Source organism: Folsomia candida, unplaced genomic scaffold (genome assembly GCF_002217175.1).
Source record: "Folsomia candida strain VU population unplaced genomic scaffold, ASM221717v1 Fcan01_Sc004, whole genome shotgun sequence".
Lineage (NCBI taxonomy): Eukaryota > Metazoa > Arthropoda > Collembola > Entomobryomorpha > Isotomidae > Folsomia > Folsomia candida.
This window is the reverse complement of record NW_019091196.1, coordinates 2,868,782-2,886,315: the sequence shown is the minus strand read 5'-3', so window position 1 is coordinate 2,886,315 and position 17,534 is coordinate 2,868,782. Positions and strand designations below refer to the sequence as shown.

The window sequence follows — 17,534 nt, the reverse complement described above, 5'->3', positions numbered from 1 at the left end:
CTGTGAACATAAACGTATTGTGCAGTTAAATATTTATAATTGAATAACACGGTCTTGTATGCAAAGCGGTACACTACATATGTATTTAGTTGATAATAAAATGAGATGGTTTTCCAGTGTAAGCCAATAATGCGCGTTTATTTACAGCAGGAGCTCATTATAGATATACAGGAGGAAATAAACCAAAAGGCATAAATATGTATTTATGTACATACATACATATAGCAATGAACCACAAGATCAAACACGTACAATACACAATCCGAGCTGAATGTGTAGGCATCATTGAATTCAATTATCAGTAAGGGGACGTACACAAACGTGAGAGGGGAGTGAGGGGGTCTAAGGCTCAAATGACATCGTCCCTATGTGACACATGTTAAAGGAGGAAGGGGGTCTGAAAAAAGCGGATATTTGCTTCACATAATTTATGCACTAACCCTACATACATAATTCCATTTGAATGCAAAACAAGGTTTGTTAAATTGTATAATATTAATTTACGCAATCTCAACATTCTCAAAGTCTGACACGTGCTGGAGTGGACAATATTCCAGAATCATTTGTAAATATCATCCACGTAATTATAACTCTAAAACCATTATACATAATGATAATGAAATTTTTGAATGCATTCTATTTTTTTTAATTTGTTAAAGTAGATTGTTATTTTATGTATTTAAGACGTGAACGTCTTCCGTTATTTATTGGAATTTGTCAGTGACGGAAGTGAAAGGAATGAACGTAGAAAATTTATTTTTGAAGAGTTTATTTGTCATACTAATTTGGTCGTAGGAAACTGTGTGTTTAACATGGCTTGCTTTCGCATTGTTACGGATTAAGTTTTTCCACACTGTTTGACTTCAGAGCATGCACCGCATACGCGACAGGTTTAAAGGAATCATTCCAATGCCACACGTTCAGTAGAGGATTATAAAAACATCCTCGGACTTCTCTTATCTCGCAGTTATCTAGAAAAAAAAGCAAATATCATTTTTCATTGATCTTACACCTACCCAAACACAAATTAGTTTCCTCACTTTCTCTAAACATTCTCAGCGTGTCTTTCAAGTCCACTAGTTTCTCGTAGTGATGCGTTCCAACGGGAAATATTTGTAGGACGTGTTCCATCAGTAGAATTAAAGTCATCCAAGAAAACACCGATTTCCCAGGAGTTGACAAATAGATTGATCCGCCCGACTAAAAACGAAAAAATTTAACAAAAAATTCAACCCATCATAAAAAAAATTGAATTTATTACAATTTTTATAAACACCTTTGCCGCACTGATGGCATATTTTAGAAATTCTTGCGGATTATCGACATGTTCAATCACTTCAGACATGACGACCGTGTCAAAATTTGGGTTTGAATTTTGCGTCACGTAATTTTCAATAGTGTCCACTAAATAGGTGACTTTCCCCTCGAGATGTTTGGGTAGATGGGCCCTCGCAATTTGTACCAAATTAGAGTTTGGCTCCAATCCGACAATTTCTATGGCGTCATCGCTCCATCCTAAGGTGTGAAAATGTTCGGCCAACCCCTCAGAAAGAAACCCACCGCCACACCCAATGTCCAGGATTCTTCGTTTCTTTCCGTCCCTTGAAGAATCTAAGGTGCTGGCGATATACGGAACTCTATTTATTCGAAGGAAATATGTTTCAATGATTGGTTGTTGATTTCAAACAATAGTAAATTTGTCAATAAAATACAGGCAGACAAAATAAATAAATCTGTGTAAAATATAATCTAAAATTTTTTTGGTCATGAATTTGCCACATTTTTCCTCAAAATTATTTAAATGTTTACCTAATTGAATTCATGGCATGCAATGATCTCAACGGGCTCGACGGACTCCACCATTCTGCTGATAATTTTCCAAATTTTTCAACTTCATCCAAATTTAAAGTGTTTTTTGATGTTTCCATAATTTCAGTATTTTCCGTGTGTTTGGTTGCTACTCAAATTTTTTAAACTTTATGATAAGCACAAGGTCCGTTTTATTTACGTTGGATAAATTATTTTGTAAATTTACACTTATTTACCAGATGAGAAACATCTGCTTGAAATTATTTGCAGAAAGACCAACCCCACTGAAATCTTCATGATTCACAGGTTTTTATATTTACACAATTTTGTAAAATAATAACATGAATGAGAAATTCGTTTCCAGATGTGTAAAATTAACTGAGATTCACAAAAATCAAGATGAGATATATGAGGCACATGAATTTATTGTCGTCTAAAAACTTACTGCAAGCAACTTCGTCTGGCCTTTTAAGACGGTTTGAATGAGATATTAGGCAGGTTGAGAAAATGAACTTGTAGGTTTTAACCTCAACCTGTAACCCCTGTAACGTCGCAGCTTGATTCTGATTGGTCAATTGAAACCAACTCGTGGCAACCAACCAATCAGAATCAAGCTGCGACGTTACAGGGGTTACAGGTTGAGGTTAAAACCTACAAGTTCATTTTCTCAACCTGCCTATTAACAATAATGACATTACAGAGATGGGTAATTACTGCATTATAATATTGAGTTTGTGAAAATAACTAAAAAATATTTCCAAGGGGAAACACACATTTTTGTGTCATGGTGATGGCATATTTTTCATGACAGCCACCCTCATCGGATGCGAATTTCATACCGATGCCACTCTGGAGTATTCGTGAAATATATATAAAAATATAGGGGAAGAGTTTTAAGATTATTTAAAATAGTTTTCACAACTTGTTCATGCTCAAATCGTGCACTCAGACATACATACAGCCAAACAAAAAGTCAATTCTATAAGGTCATCTTAAAAGGTATAAAACTGTGATTATTTACAAAGATTGCCTTAAGCTTATTGTAAACAAATCGTTCATAAAAAGTGTCTGACAACTTTGTTTGCCAGCCACAGTTTTAGCAGGCTAGTATCAAGGTGATATTAGAACGCAAAAATACCAGACATCTTGTTGACTGGTATTTAGAAGTAAATATGTATTCGCAAAAACTATATGATAGAAAACTCATCAATGTTGAATTAACACTCTTTTCAACTAAACAAAGTAGTGATGACACGAACAATTCACACTAACGCATCCAGCTGATTAAAGTGATTTTTTACTTCAATTTTTTATTGCAATAATTTCCGTATTGACACATTCAACACTTTGCGTAAAGACAAATATGCAACGACAGAATAACGTCCTTGGATTGGAAATTATTTTTACCTATTGTTTAAAATCATGACAACATTTCTTAAATGGATTCTCCAGCATAATTAATTAAATCACAAAAGAAAAATATGTATATTCTTATTTGCTTCTTAAGAAAAGTAATATTTTATTCCGATAATAAAAGCTCTTGTAATTAATTAGTTGTTTTATTCCAAGGTTTTTAAGTAGAATAAATTCCAATAGGGTAATACAAATCTGAATACAAAGTGTTGTCGATAATCGAAATTGAATTTTAAGTGAATTTGTGTTAATTGCAACTGATTTTCTAACCCTGTACATAATAGATAATTATAGTATACGTTGTCATGTACATAAATACATAAACAATAATCACACATACTGAGCCATACCGGCGTCTGGATAAAAGGAGCAAAGCTGTCACAATGGTTTCAGACTTACATATGTACATACGTGAGGAAGATCATGAAAAGTGGTAAAGGAAGAGAAAGAACGCGGCTAGGAGACATTCTGAATGTAAAATTTTTGTAAAATTGCAGAAAATCTAGGCACAAATTAAGCTCCCACGTTGTTTTGTAAATAGAGTATTTACAAAACATAAACAACCTGCAGTGCAGACTCCATATAGCCCGAGTCAGGGTTTGTACATAATAAATATGAATATGTGTATTATGCTATATTGTACTAAATTACAAAGTTTCACAAATTCAAGATTGTATTAGAATCCATTAGAAATCTCCATGTGAAATTTTAGCTTGATTTAAGCGATTTTTAGAAATCGCTATGGATAGCCCCTTAGGGTTCCTCCTCCTGAACTTTCTTCCAATTTAACTTCGTATTATTTCATTAGAAGGCATTACCAACCTCTATGCTAAAATTCAGCTTAATTGAGTGATTTTACAAAATCAGCATGGGTCACCCCACAGGGTACCTCCGAGTCAAAATTTTCAAAATTGTACATCATAAACTCCCATTATAAGCTGTTATCAACTTCCATACCAAATTTCAGCTTAATTGGACGATTTTGAAAAATCAGTTTGGGTGACCCCATAGGGTCCCTCCAAATAAAAATTTTCGCAAAATTCACTTCATATCTTTTCATTAGAAGCCATTAGTTGCCTGTTGAATGTACCAAATTTCTATCAGCTTTCTACGACTATTTTGAAAATTTGATGCATAGTAACAACACCACCTACATGACCCCCACCGGTCGACCACTGGACAGATTTAAACGAAGTGATAATCTCAAATAAATGTCCTGAGAACTTTATTAATGAAGAGTTAATTGATCATTTACTATATACAAGTTCATTATGCAAATTAAAAGTGTATCATTAAAAACATACATAAATAATGTTTAAACTACGTCAAAATTAATTACTTAGTTATTAAAATGTTCTAATTGAACGGATTTGAATTAAATAGTGATTTGATGGTAAACGAAAAACCAAAATATTAACACCTTATGCATTTTAAATAATTTGAATGAAATTCTCATTTAAATTGTTGTTATGCATAGCGAGTTGGACGTTATGCGTCAATATTACTTTAGATAAATTTGTACCTATACAAAATTTCGCTTGATACAAAGTGCATGGGGTTTTTAGATTATTTTTACTCAAGGTAATAATCAAAAGGTTCAGGGGTGACTTGTTGTTCGTCATGCCTTTAAGAATAAGATTATTTTGCACAGGTATGCAAAGTATATTAATTTACATTAGATTAATTTATTTTATTTATAGTAATTAACTGTTTACGCTCTAAGACACCACATTTAGGAGGAGAGACCCTCATATGTCACAACTAAATCGCGTCCCAACTTTGGCCCATAGTAGATTTAGGTTTTTAAAAAATACGTTATGAAGGATTTGACTCCATGGCCCCATTTGAGCCCGCCACACCCACTCAAAGTGGCCCAAAACGCCTGTTTTTGTTCTTTCAAACCTTCACCAAAAATCCAATTTTGATCGGATTTGGATAATTTTTGCATTTTCGTGATCCCAGATAGTTGCTTTATGATATTTCATACAAAACTCAACTTTTTTGAAATTTTGATCTTTTCGAAGAAAAAATTCCCCTCGTCAGGAAATTTTCAAAAATATAAAAATTTTCAGAAAAGTTGAGTTTGGCATCGAATATCATAAGGCAACTATCTGGGATCACGAAAATGCAAAAATTATCCAAATCCGATCAAAATTGGATTTTTGGTGAAGGTTTGAAAGAACAAAAACAGGCGTTTTGGGCCACTTTGAGTGGGTGTGGCGGGCTCAAATGGGGCTATGGAGTCAAATCCTTCAAAACGTATTTTTTAAAAACCTAAATCTACTATGGACCCAAGTTTGGACGCGATTTAGTTGTGACATATGAGGGTCTCTCCTCCTGAGTTATACGTATCCATGCACGCAGATAAGCATACATATATTGATTCTCGCAGCTGCATATGCATGTATGATTTGTATATAGCTTATCCAAAATTTGTTTCAACATTGTTCAACTAATACAATAAAGAGACGAATGTTTTCTTTAATTAGTAAACAATTAGTGTTTTTACAATTTAAAAAGTTTTACAATTCTTACCCTTCTGGTAACAAGTTTGAATTTCTCTGAATTTATTGTCACCCAGATGGTGATAAATCGTAACCAACGCGGTTGAGCCGTATAGTGACTCCGCACGGTGATGATTGATGTAAATTTTATTTTGAGTGTACAGACAACACATTATAACATTTAACAATCTGACTCACACAAGACTCATGTATACTAACATAAATTATTATCAATAGTCATTAAATATTGCATCATTCTATTCTTTGACTGAGTCAAATCAACATCATATTACATCATCACATTGCATCAGGCTCTTTAGTATTGCATATGCAAGTCTGTATAACTGTTCATTTCATTTAAACATCGCATTAAGTCCCATAAAGAACTTCCTCGTGATGTGACTAAATTACTAACTGGAACTAGTAGTGTTATATTCCCGTAAAATTTACTGTCGCATTGAACATTCTCAATTCTTGGAGATTTAGCACTTCAGAAGCATTTCAAATGAATATTAGTACAAACAAAGTAGACCGGTTCCAAGTTATCGAGTCAAGAAATTATTCAACTATCTTGCAGATTTTGAGGGATAGGCTTCCAATATCAGGAGCAGTAAGTTAAATAAAACAAGATCTATTAGGGAGGTTCAGCAAGAGTCAAATTTTGTGATTGTACTGTAAATTTGATTGTAGAGGTACAGGACGTCCTATCTCTACAATCAAAATTACAGTCCCAATCACAAAATTTGACTCTTGCTCAACCTCCCTATTATAAGCCATCACGCCGATATTACTATTGTTTTATGTAATAGATTTATAATGTGGCTGTTACAATTTGCAAAGATAATACAAAGAAAATGGAATGCTATTCATTGGACGGAGAGCTAACTGAGGAAAAGGCAGTAATTTTGATCAATTATATAACAGAGGTTTTATTTTGCTATTATCATACATACATAAATTAATTGTGCACATATTAAAATAATATTAAACTCTTAATTGATAAGGATGTCGGTCAGAACATAAATATTTCGCTGCCATCCAACTTCATAACAATAACTCAAGATTTCAAGGAAGCCCTTCTTTCTACTTGTGCAATCAATTGGACAGGGTCTCACATGTTTGTCGGTATTGAAAGAATCCTAAGTCCTCTTATTGTAGAGATTAGCGCCTTCACTATGGGAAATAGTGTCGACGTAACGCCCACCTTGTCGTATTGGATTTCCCCACAAAAAATTGACGAACTGACAATGCAGTAGGTTTCTTCTTTGCCTTAATTTAAGCAAAACGCAAAATTTATTTATTTTTATTAAATATTTTTTAAGAAAACAAGGGAATATCCAAACAAAACAGTTGGACGTTGGTCATGGTGTCGAATTCTTTATGAAAAACACACCCAACGCTAAATCAGAAGAACGCATACGATCCATGATTACCAATAGTGTATCGATTGGTGCCTATAAAGAGGGGGGAATCGTAGTGGCTGCTGCATTACTGTCTCATCGAGGACAGGTCGGCCCGTTGCTAACTGCACAGGATCACAGACGAAATGGTTACGGGTTAACTTGCATGATTGAGCTGCTGAAGGAAATGAAGAACCAGGGATTCCAAGGGGCAAGTTCGGTTGTCAAGGATAACGTCAAGTCGATAAGACTACATGAAAAGTTGGGAATGACGATGACACATGAGTCGGATTGGATTTCTCATACTAGGGCGGAATAAATAGTTGCTTCTGGTATAGGGGGTTCTGTAAATTGGTTAATTATGGATATGACCATTCCTTACGCTTTACCTATCCTAGTTAGACTTGAATTTTTATTGGTTTACGATAATAATCAGTATGCGAATTAAAAAAGCCCCAAAATAAAATTTTAGTTTGCAAGGAAAAATAATTTGTAAGGAAGATGTATGTAAATACGCTGGAACTATCTAAGCAATAAAATTCGTAATGTTTTATGTGCTCGTATGAATGAGGAAGCTTTTATTTAAACAGGAAGAATTTCCTTGGGGATTGTTGTGTAACAAATAAGGTTGTTAATGTGTCATTTGTCATGACATGTCGACATGTCATAAATGTCGTAAATGTCCAATATGTCAGACATTTACAATATCGTGTCAATGTCAGTATTTGTCAATACGTCAATTTGTAAAATCTCATGACATGTCATGACACATTGGCATTGACATTTTCGACATTTACGACATTTACTCAAATTTTCGGTCTTGGAATTGGGTATCAAGATGTTTTTTTACATTATTTGTCAATGTGTCAAGGACATGCCATGACATGTCATTGAAAACGTCAAGACATGTCATGACATATCGTCAAATGTCATGTATTTTTAGATCATGACATTTATGACATTTACGGACATTTATGACATGACATGTCATGGCGCGACGTGTCATGACATTTACGGCTTGACATGACATATTAACAACCCTAGTAACAAATAAACACATTGAACCAACATAGAAATAATACTTCAAAATTCTTGGTCAGGTCATTTAGAGTATAAATGGCAAATACTATATCATTTATTTTGATCGCCAAAGGCAAGATTGTTTATCAATTGTTCGAACAATAATGTTTAGAAATCATAACTTATTTTTCAAGATGTAGTCCACGGGCTTGTGCACATGAATTAAGTTGTGACGGACACTGATCGTTCGCGGTACGCACGGTTTTCATGGCAAACGCGACCAAATCATTAGTCAGTATGATCTCAGGTCTTTCATACTTATGTGAGATTTAGAATAGACTTGTATCTATAATTTTAACAACCGGTCATTATTTTGGGGATTAAGGTTCGCAGATGATGAAGACCGTCCTTTCGATGAAAAAAGTCAGGAAAATTCATCCAAAGCCACTTTTTGGGCAATTTTGCACCGTACGCAGGAGTAGAGCCTTAGTTGTTTCTTCAAAGGATTGGTCGGAAGACATTTTTTTAAATTTTTTTCTTATTATATCTTTATTACGAGCTTTCGAAATCTACTCTGATTTCTTCTTCAGGTAAAGAGAAAAATATAAAATTAACAAATTTCAAGTACTTCCAAATAATGGTATCATTTGGTAAAATAATAGTGTTGTCAAGGTGTATTGAGATTATCACTGGATTGGGGTCACGGTGGCTTGATAGTTGGGAGGAGAAGTGTGGTCCAGATGGGATTTATGGTCATGCCTTTATCACTGTTCATTAAATTTTGGCATTTTTGTATGTATAAACCTTCTTTAAAAATTCGATGGAAATATCGTGGTTCGAAATCAATGAGACTTGCTGAGTCATATTTGATGTCATGATGTGGGTTTTTTATTTTGTGGGTGGCGACGGCTGATTTTTCATTCTTGTTCTTGACATCACGTTTGTGTTCTCTTATTCGGGTGGTGATTTCTCTGCCTGTTTGACCGATATAGTTTGAAGAGCAGGAACGTGGAATTTTGTAGATTCCGATTGGATTTGGATCCCGTTTATCCTTTTGGTTGCAAAGAATTTGACCAATTTTCTTACCCGGAATGTAGCCAAAATCACATTCTAGAGAACGTCTTAGGAAAATAGTTAGTCTGTTGGTTAATTTGCCCATGTAAGGAAGGATAATGCGGGGCTTAGGGTCTTCCTCGTCGTTAGTTTTATTTTCTAATTTTAATTTCATTTTTTCATAGTAGAGTAGAGCCTTGTTGAAAGGTGCAATGTTAATTTTTACAAGGGTTCAGGGATTCAACTATTGGCTCCAGGACACTTCGAAAATATTTCTTGGCTCGAACCTTTACTGCACCGCTCAAGCAGTGCTCTGCATCCAATTTCTCTAAACTTCGTTTGCTTGTTGGTAATCATGTGACAGGTCTCTCGCCGCATTGCCCTGAGTCCAGGGTCATCCGTCAGTGCCACTTTGTTGGCAGATCTTGATACATTCAATAATAGGGCCAGCTTCTTCTGACAACGGCGTGGATTTGGCCATATTCTGGATTTTTGTGCTTTAACCATGGCTGGTGTCCAAACGGATCGAGATCCACAAGATCTTTTCCTGTCAATTTTACTACCTGCATACTTGTATCGTTTTATTATGTCATCAACAATCCGGTGTTTTGTTCTAGAGTTTTTTGGAATTTTAAAAATCTCACATTTTTTTGTTTCGCTGAGATGAAATTGCAAAATTTTAACCCTCCGCATCATTTTGTTCGCCATTTCACCAAAGTTAATTATTTTAAAAAAATTCCTACCGTTTTGTTAAGCAGGGCCGGGACGATTAGCTGCGTAAAAAGGTTTGAATTCTGCATGATCTCGCGGGAGAACGTACAGCGCCAACTCTGTGCGGGAATGTCTGAACCACGACCTTGTGAGGTTTAACAAAAGATATAAACAACTCATCAACATTATTTCTAATTAATTTAGTACACTCAACATATTGCTTTAAAACTTTAACAGGGCACAAATCAGAGTCTTGGTAGGGTGGAAGTATTAATACTGGATTATTTTTTAGAACTGATGTTGTTTACATTCTACCTGTAATAATGATCTGTACAGATTCTCCCCATTTGACATTACTCAACTTAATATTACATAATGTTTGAACACTTTTTTACCCGTGCATAATGCTAATAATCATACTAACCTAAACGTTAAATTTTTAAGAGAACAATTTTCAGTTACAATAGATTTCAAATGAAATAAGACCTTATCTGGATCCCATGTAATATTGTATCGAGGTGTTGGTGGTCTCAACCGACTAATTCCCTTCATTAAATCTATTACTAATTTATGCTCTCCAATAATAATTCCATCCACTTTACCAAAAACGGCCGAAAGAGTAGAACGAGCAGTGTTAACTGTGGAATAGCTAAATCCTATCTCATACAAATTTGATAAAAATTCCAAGTAATGTACAATATTTCTTTCGGTTGGTGACCACTTCTTATTGGCACAAAATTTAAACCATTTTTCTAATGAGGATTTATATTGCATCCATGTTCCGTTTGATTTTGACGCTTGAAGAATTTTGATGACCGAGTCCGATAAATTTAATGCTGTCCAGATTTTCCCGATAAAATTGCTACCATCAAACTGAGCTTGTTGTTCGGACTGAAGTGGCACTTTCTGTACGGATCAAATAAAAGACACTTGTTAGGCCCCAATAACATAATCTCGGATATTGCTAATTTTTTATATATTGGAAACCAAGGCTGAGTTTTCCAAAACGGGGCCACAAGTAAATCTGACACTGATCTTGCTCAATTTTGCGCAATGTTTTTAGCAACATATTAAAAGGTGGAAATGCATATGCACCATCTTGCCATGGAAAGGAAAATGCATCAACTCCTAAACTAAACGGATCTGGTTTATAAGAATAAAAACTTTGACATTGCGTGGTCTCATGCGTTGCAAATAAATCTAAAGTAGATGACCAAAATTTAGCACAAATTTTTTGATAATATTTTGGAGTGAGCATAAAATCGGAGGAATCAACTTTTTCTCTAGACAATCTATCCGCAACAACATTATCCTTGGTATTTATATAGCTGGCTGTTAAACCGATATTTTGTTTTATGGCCCATCGCCAAATACTTTTCGAAACTTTGTGAAGATCCGCCTTGCAACCTCCATACCTATTTATATATGACAATGTTGTCGTATTATCAACTCGCAATAATATTTGAATATTCTGAGCCTTAATTAACGCCTTTAACCCGTACATAACTGCATATAATTCTAAAACGTTAATATGAATAGGATGGAAATTAGCAGGCCAATTTCCTCTTGCTTTTTGCCCAGCGCATTCTGCACCCCATCCACTTAGAGATGCGTCTGTAAACATGACAAGATCAAATTTCAAGTTTTTGTACAGTGATTGGTTACTCTTAGGTAAATTCTGTATGCACCATATCAAATCCTGCTTTCCTAACTCAGAAATTTCCATCTTTCCTTCATAATTTCCATTATTATGTTCCAATGCCCTAGTTTTATCCATTTCTAATTGGCGAGTAAACAATAACCCATGTTTCACAGCCGGAACCGCTGCTATTAGCGAGCCAACTAATTCTGCAACACTTCTAATCGATAAGTCGGTGTTACCAATGCCTACTTTACATTTTTGTATTAATCTCAGCTTTTTCTCTTCGGGTAATGTTAAACTCATTTCTACTGAATTAATTATAAATCCGAGGTATTTGACAGTAGTACAGGGAATTAGCTGAGATTTATCATAATTTATTGTGAAACCTAGTCTTTGTAAAAGTGTCATCACGATATTTAAGTGGTCCTGGCACTCCTTGTGATCTCTACCTATAATTAGAATATCATCTAGATAAACAGCCAAAATTATTCCTTGTTCTCGCAACTTTGCAATAATTGGTTTGGTTAATTTTGTGAATAAATACGGAGCCAGGCTCAAACCAAACGGAAGACATGTGTATGTATAAAGTTTCCCTCGCCAAATAAATTTGAGATATTTCTGACTATGTTTATCAATTGGAATTGCATGATAAGCATCCCTAAGATCAATTACTGCCATGTAACAATTTAAAGATATCAGCTGTGAAGCTGTTTTGATAGTTTCCATTTTAAAGTGTGGATTCTCAATAAACAACTTTAAATTTTTAAGATTTAGGATAGGTCGCCTTGTACCATCTGGTTTAGGAACAGTAAATATTGTTGAAATAAACTGACCCAGCTCAGTATCTGACCTAACTATTGCGCCTGTTTTTAGTAATTTGGTAACACTCTCATCGATTAATTTTTCATCTATTTCGGAGTATTTTGGAGTGTTTGGCTCTCTACTTTGATATGGCACGGATTTAAAAGGTATATTATAGCCTTGAATAATTTCTAAAATTTTAGTATCAGTTGTAAGATTTTTCCAATCACTAAAACGTTTAACTAATTTGCCCGAGTTTACACATACCGAAGGTGACACTAATCTTTCCTTTGAAACTGGTTTGGTTTCCATGCTGGAAACGGATTCCGGTTCTGGCGAGCGTTGAAGTTTCGAAACTGCCCGTTCCCTCGTTGATGACGAAACGGGCGATTGAAGTTTAAAGGGGTGAAGTTTGGACGAATGTTTTGTCTCTGGTAAGGATGAAACCTGTTTCCCCGAGCCGCCGTATTTCTAATTAAATTTGATGTGGCGTTTGAACTCTTTAAATTTTCACTAAGGTCTTTTCCAAATAGCCATTCTGAGTGCTCAACCTATTATTAATTTTGTAATTTAGACAACGGTTACGATTTTCATCACATCTTCCATAATTTAAACTAAATTTTACCTGAGATGAACAAATTCCTCCATATTCAGGGTTCAAATACTTTTTCAAATCAAATCGACGGGTTGAATTTAATTGTTGGGCTTGATCTCCCACAATGTTCCCTGTATCGATTGCTAATCGAACCACCGTACTCACAACTTCCTTGGGAATCTCAGACTTTCTAGACAAAACTTGGTCTGTGATAACTGCCAAAGCTGATAACCCGGATGCGAAAGCCTGCTGGATTTGCTGCTGTTTGACATCGGCCAGTCGAGCATTCGATGGAATAATACGCCAAATTTCATTATTTATTTTTGGTGGGACGAACTCCTTGCAATTTGACCGAGTTTTGATATTTTCACGCAATTTCGATTTTGACTCTTTGGATAATGGACGAGTTACAGTTTTTATGAAGCTCGCCGCAACATTTTGCGAAACTTCCGGTCCCAGATCTGATCCCATCTCAATGTCGTTCAACAATTCTTCAACCTCTTTTTCATGTGGGTCTGTCAATTATTAACGAATAGTAAATATAAGTTTATTACTAAATACCTTCTTGAAAATAAAAATATCTGAGGTGGCAACTCACCATCATCTTCTGACTGTACATTGCCTAACAAATTGTCAGCATCCTTTTCAAAATCTTGTTGATCCTCCTCATCCGAAAGACCAAGTGACCAGGTTGACTTCATTTCAGGCTTATCAATCTTGCCTTGACCAATTAAACTTGCCAGCATAGTCGGCACATCTTTTAAAGCTTCAAGAGCTGCTTCTTGCTTTTTCAGCCTCTCTTCTATCCCATCGGGAACCTTCTCTTCATTCATATTCAAATCTTAAAGAAACAATTATTACTTGAATTATTACTTGATCACGATTGATCAGTTTGCCGTTATCCTCATCGAGGGAACGTTGGCATTATTTAAAATATATTTTTTAAATTCAATTAAATTTTTAGCTATCATTTTAGTTAGCCGTATGCCTATTCAAGGCAGCAGTTGGCCGTTTCTTTCATATTTCTTCAAATTTAAAATTCACCGACCCCCCAAAAAATGATAAATGCTTACCTGAGGCTGAGTGACTCCTTATCGTACGTGGGATAGAAAGGTTCTCGTCAATTCACAAGATGTAGAGTGGAATTAAAGTTAATAATTTTGCAGCAACGTGTCTCCCCAAATGCCAAAATTCAACTGTGATGAGGCATGGGCAGGACCGGCGTGAGTTGGATGCACCGGGATTTTTGAATCTTTGTTCTATGAATGGGGCAAAGAGTTGCTGTCTCCCTGATACCTGGTTCAGCAACTACCAACTGTCTCTCCGTGATGTCGACGGAGAGGAAGGTGAAATAAAATTTAGAAAATGATTCAACCAACTTTTTTACATGTTCAAAATTTTTGAAAATTTGTTAGGCTTTGTCCACCCAATTTGCATCTGAGATTTTCACAAATAAAAAATTTGCCCTTTTCTCAAGATTTTTCTTGAGAGTCTATTCTTATCTCATCACTTGCACGTTTACAAATTATTTATTGCACAAAATTAAAGGTGTATTATTAAAGAATGCACTTTCTCCCCTTTCGCCACATGATGAATTTCGCACAAATAATACTAGAATGAAGAATCCGGGTAAAAACCGGGCAGTCTGTTGTTTAGCGTGGTCGCGTGCGGAGGTCTCCTCCTCGTTTCTGTCTTATGTGAAAGATTTTCGAAATTCTGTCACTTAAAAAGCGATCCCAGACCGGATGCCGCTGTTTCTCGGAAGATTTCAGACCTAATTAAATAAATTGTGAACATACAGCATGATTTAGTTAATTTTAGTGACAATTTCAAAGTGTGAAAAATAATTAGGTGAATTACAGAAAGTGCTTATAAATTATTACGTGTTGCATGTCAAAATAAAATCGTAAAAGTAAAAAAAAAACTAGATACTGTTCATATTCTTAAAAAATTCACACACATTTCTTGTGTTAAAGTTCTGTAAATTAAAATTTACATAATGACGAAGAAACGTAATGGTAAGAAAATTAAACCTTGTTAGATTAACAGCATATTTTAATTTTACTTGTTAGGTATAGGAGACCATACCCAACGCATTATGTAGCATATTACAGCCACAAATCCTTACGTGTCTCAATCTGCCTCAAAACCGTATTGATTAAGTAACGCATATAATTTTCATGTAAAAATGTAACAAATCCATAATTTGTCTCAATTTGCCTCAAATTCTGCCCTTCCGGGTATTTTATCGAATCTAATTTTGCTGTAATGTAATTAAACGACATAACAAAATTAGCAAGAAATCGATGACAAGACAAACAAACGCGTGCTTCCGGTTTACATGATTCATGACAAGAACGTGACAACCACTGACAAATAATACTTATATTTTCCCATCTTCCTAATACCGAAAATAAATCTGGATACAGAATCCAATAATTATGGGACATATCACATGACATGACCAGGACGAACAAACCGTCCATCTGTCCAAAAGTACATACGAGCACAAACAAATACGTATGGAGACACGTGAGAAAGGTGCGTCCAAAATGCTATTGCTACAATAAATCTTCGAATTTGTCTCGAGTCAACTTTCACTGCTTTTATTGAGACAGTTGCCATAAAATGTCTCAATTTGCCTCTACCCATATTCTCAACTCAACTACTGAATTCACATCTTAACAAGTTGTACGAAATTTCTACAGAAAAATGTAATTTCATCTCAAACTATTCCATTAATTTAACATTTCAATCATTTCCACAAAACCTTTGTCTTTCAAAGGTCAAAATCATAATCAAAATCATTATGACCTTTATTTCAAGACATGTTCTTCCAAAATAGAGAGATGCGCTGTTAAGTACCTGCTTAAAATAAAGTGGACTTTTGTCGTGCTACAAAATTCATTAAAAACTTACAACATTTATTAAACTTTGACAATTTCTCGCAGTAAAGTAAATATATAAATATTTAAATAGGTAAATATGTAAAGACACATGTAAATAAGTACATCTCACCAAGTGCAAAAAGAATTACACAATCTGAAAAGTGTTAAAACAGATTCATTTAACTTTTTGCTAGGCTTTATTACACTTATCGAAATCCGAGTTTTACACGTGTATATACCTAAAGCACCCTCAAGTTTTGGCTAAAACTGTCCCTCGTTCACAAGGGGAGATATCAGTTGATACGCTCTCAAGGTTTCATGTTGGGTTCGGAAATGCACAATGTAGTGCCTTTTGTCCCGCGAGTTTCTTCCCACGTTCAGAATCAAGGCGAAGGGGGCTTCAGTAACGTCCATATTTAGATGATGAATGATCATATTTTCAACATCATAGATTTCATAATTTATTGTGCGATCCCCCCTCGTATGTTTAAACGAAACTTTCCCATGCGGTTCACACTGTACTCGAAGGATTATTCGACCACCGCCTGGTTTAATGAATCTGGAAGTTCCGTCGGAACGTGTCACAATGACGCATTGAATGCAAATATCTTCTGACGCTGTAAGCGGTTGACCACTTGGGTCAGCAATTCCTGGCGAAGTTAATCCTGCCCCTTGAAATTGGCAAGATGTAAGCTGTAAATTAATAAAATTACTCGGTTAAAAAAAGAATTTTCTAGACCACACGCACCTAAAATGCAATATTTTTAACCCCAACCGCCCTCATTTTAAGCTAGCATAACACTTTCTCAAACCCCCTTTCCTCTTGTAAAGTAAACGAAAATTTAAATTTAAAAAAATGATTTACAGTTTGGTCTAAAAATTAAGAAAAGTTCAAATTTTTGTATTTATTTGAAATTTGTACCCTAAATTTCTTTAAAAAGGTAAAAATTCAATTTTGCCCAGGTTGGTGAATATTTATAGGGAATTTTTTACAGAAAACTCATCCGCCACACTAGTTTTGTGAGGTACCGACAATAATTAAGGAGTGAAAACCCTGTATGGTGGTAAACTAAGGATAACTTAAAACGTGCCCATTTTAACTAACCAGGTCTGTTTCGACTTCCGACTTGAATAAGGCGATCGCTGACCCTGTGGGTCTGGTGTACTCCCCTACTTCCTGTTTAACCTGCAGTGGGTGCGACATGATGGTGGCCATTTTCTGGCTCTAACTTCACCTGTTGTGATGGTGGTGTGGTGAACACGAAGACAATTTGCGGGTTTACGTAGTGATGGTTAAAGGGTCAGTAGCAGACTGAACATGAAAATTACGAGTTCTTTATTGGAAGGGTTGCATGAAGGGAAGGGTTGATTAGTCGAAAAATTGTTTCAAATTTTTCATCCGCCCAACTTATTTCATTTCTCCACTAATAATGGAAGTCTCTCAACGTATGCTCACAGGTTTTAAGCAAATTAGTCTCAATCGATAACAAATTTAATTAGTATGAAATTTGAAAAAATACATTCTCCCAATGGGTGCGTTTGGCCGAGATATTTGAATCCGAAGAAGCAGTGAAGAAAACGTGCAGTAAATTTGGAAAGTGTAAAATTTGTCGACTTTCAGAGTGCGTTTTCTTCTCCTCGGATGCAAATATCTCTGCCATACGTGCCCATTGGGAGATCGTATCCTGTAGATTGAGA

At 35.2% G+C, this 17,534-nt stretch overlaps 3 protein-coding genes across 8 annotated transcripts; 1 reads left to right on the top strand and 2 right to left on the bottom strand.

Annotated features, from left to right (window-relative positions):
• Positions 1-117: 117 nt before the first annotated feature.
• On the bottom strand, positions 118-5,914 carry LOC110848728 (ubiquinone biosynthesis O-methyltransferase, mitochondrial). 5 transcript variants are annotated; one of them, XM_035850767.1, is made up of 6 exons: positions 5,758-5,902; positions 2,046-2,274; positions 1,810-1,957; positions 1,277-1,637; positions 1,041-1,200; positions 118-971 (listed from the first exon to the last, which is right to left on the bottom strand). In XM_035850767.1, the coding sequence occupies exons 2-6, from the start codon at positions 2,104-2,106 to the stop codon at positions 832-834; spliced, it is 870 nt and encodes a 289-aa protein (XP_035706660.1). In that variant the 5' UTR covers positions 2,107-2,274; positions 5,758-5,902; the 3' UTR covers positions 118-831. The 5 variants fall into 5 exon arrangements, with proteins under 5 accessions (XP_035706660.1, XP_035706663.1, XP_021951702.2 ...); XM_035850770.1 differs by having other exon boundaries at positions 2,046-2,100; positions 5,758-5,900; XM_022096010.2 differs by lacking the exon at positions 2,046-2,274 and having other exon boundaries at positions 5,758-5,914.
• A 148-nt stretch (positions 5,915-6,062) lies between these two features.
• On the top strand, positions 6,063-7,679 carry LOC110848627. Of its 2 annotated transcripts, none has more exons than XM_022095882.2 (4): positions 6,063-6,336; positions 6,536-6,652; positions 6,731-6,978; positions 7,049-7,679. In XM_022095882.2, exons 1-4 carry the CDS (start codon positions 6,232-6,234, stop codon positions 7,443-7,445), a joined length of 867 nt encoding a protein of 288 aa, XP_021951574.1. In that variant the 5' UTR covers positions 6,063-6,231; the 3' UTR covers positions 7,446-7,679. The 2 variants fall into 2 exon arrangements, with proteins under 2 accessions (XP_021951574.1, XP_021951575.1); XM_022095883.2 differs by having other exon boundaries at positions 6,065-6,336; positions 6,567-6,652.
• Positions 7,680-15,988: 8,309 nt separating this feature from the next.
• On the bottom strand, positions 15,989-17,276 carry LOC118435205. The gene is made up of 2 exons (XM_035850774.1): positions 16,942-17,276; positions 15,989-16,529 (listed from the first exon to the last, which is right to left on the bottom strand). The coding sequence occupies exons 1-2, from the start codon at positions 17,050-17,052 to the stop codon at positions 16,098-16,100; spliced, it is 543 nt and encodes a 180-aa protein (XP_035706667.1). The 5' UTR covers positions 17,053-17,276; the 3' UTR covers positions 15,989-16,097.
• Positions 17,277-17,534: the final 258 nt, after the last annotated feature.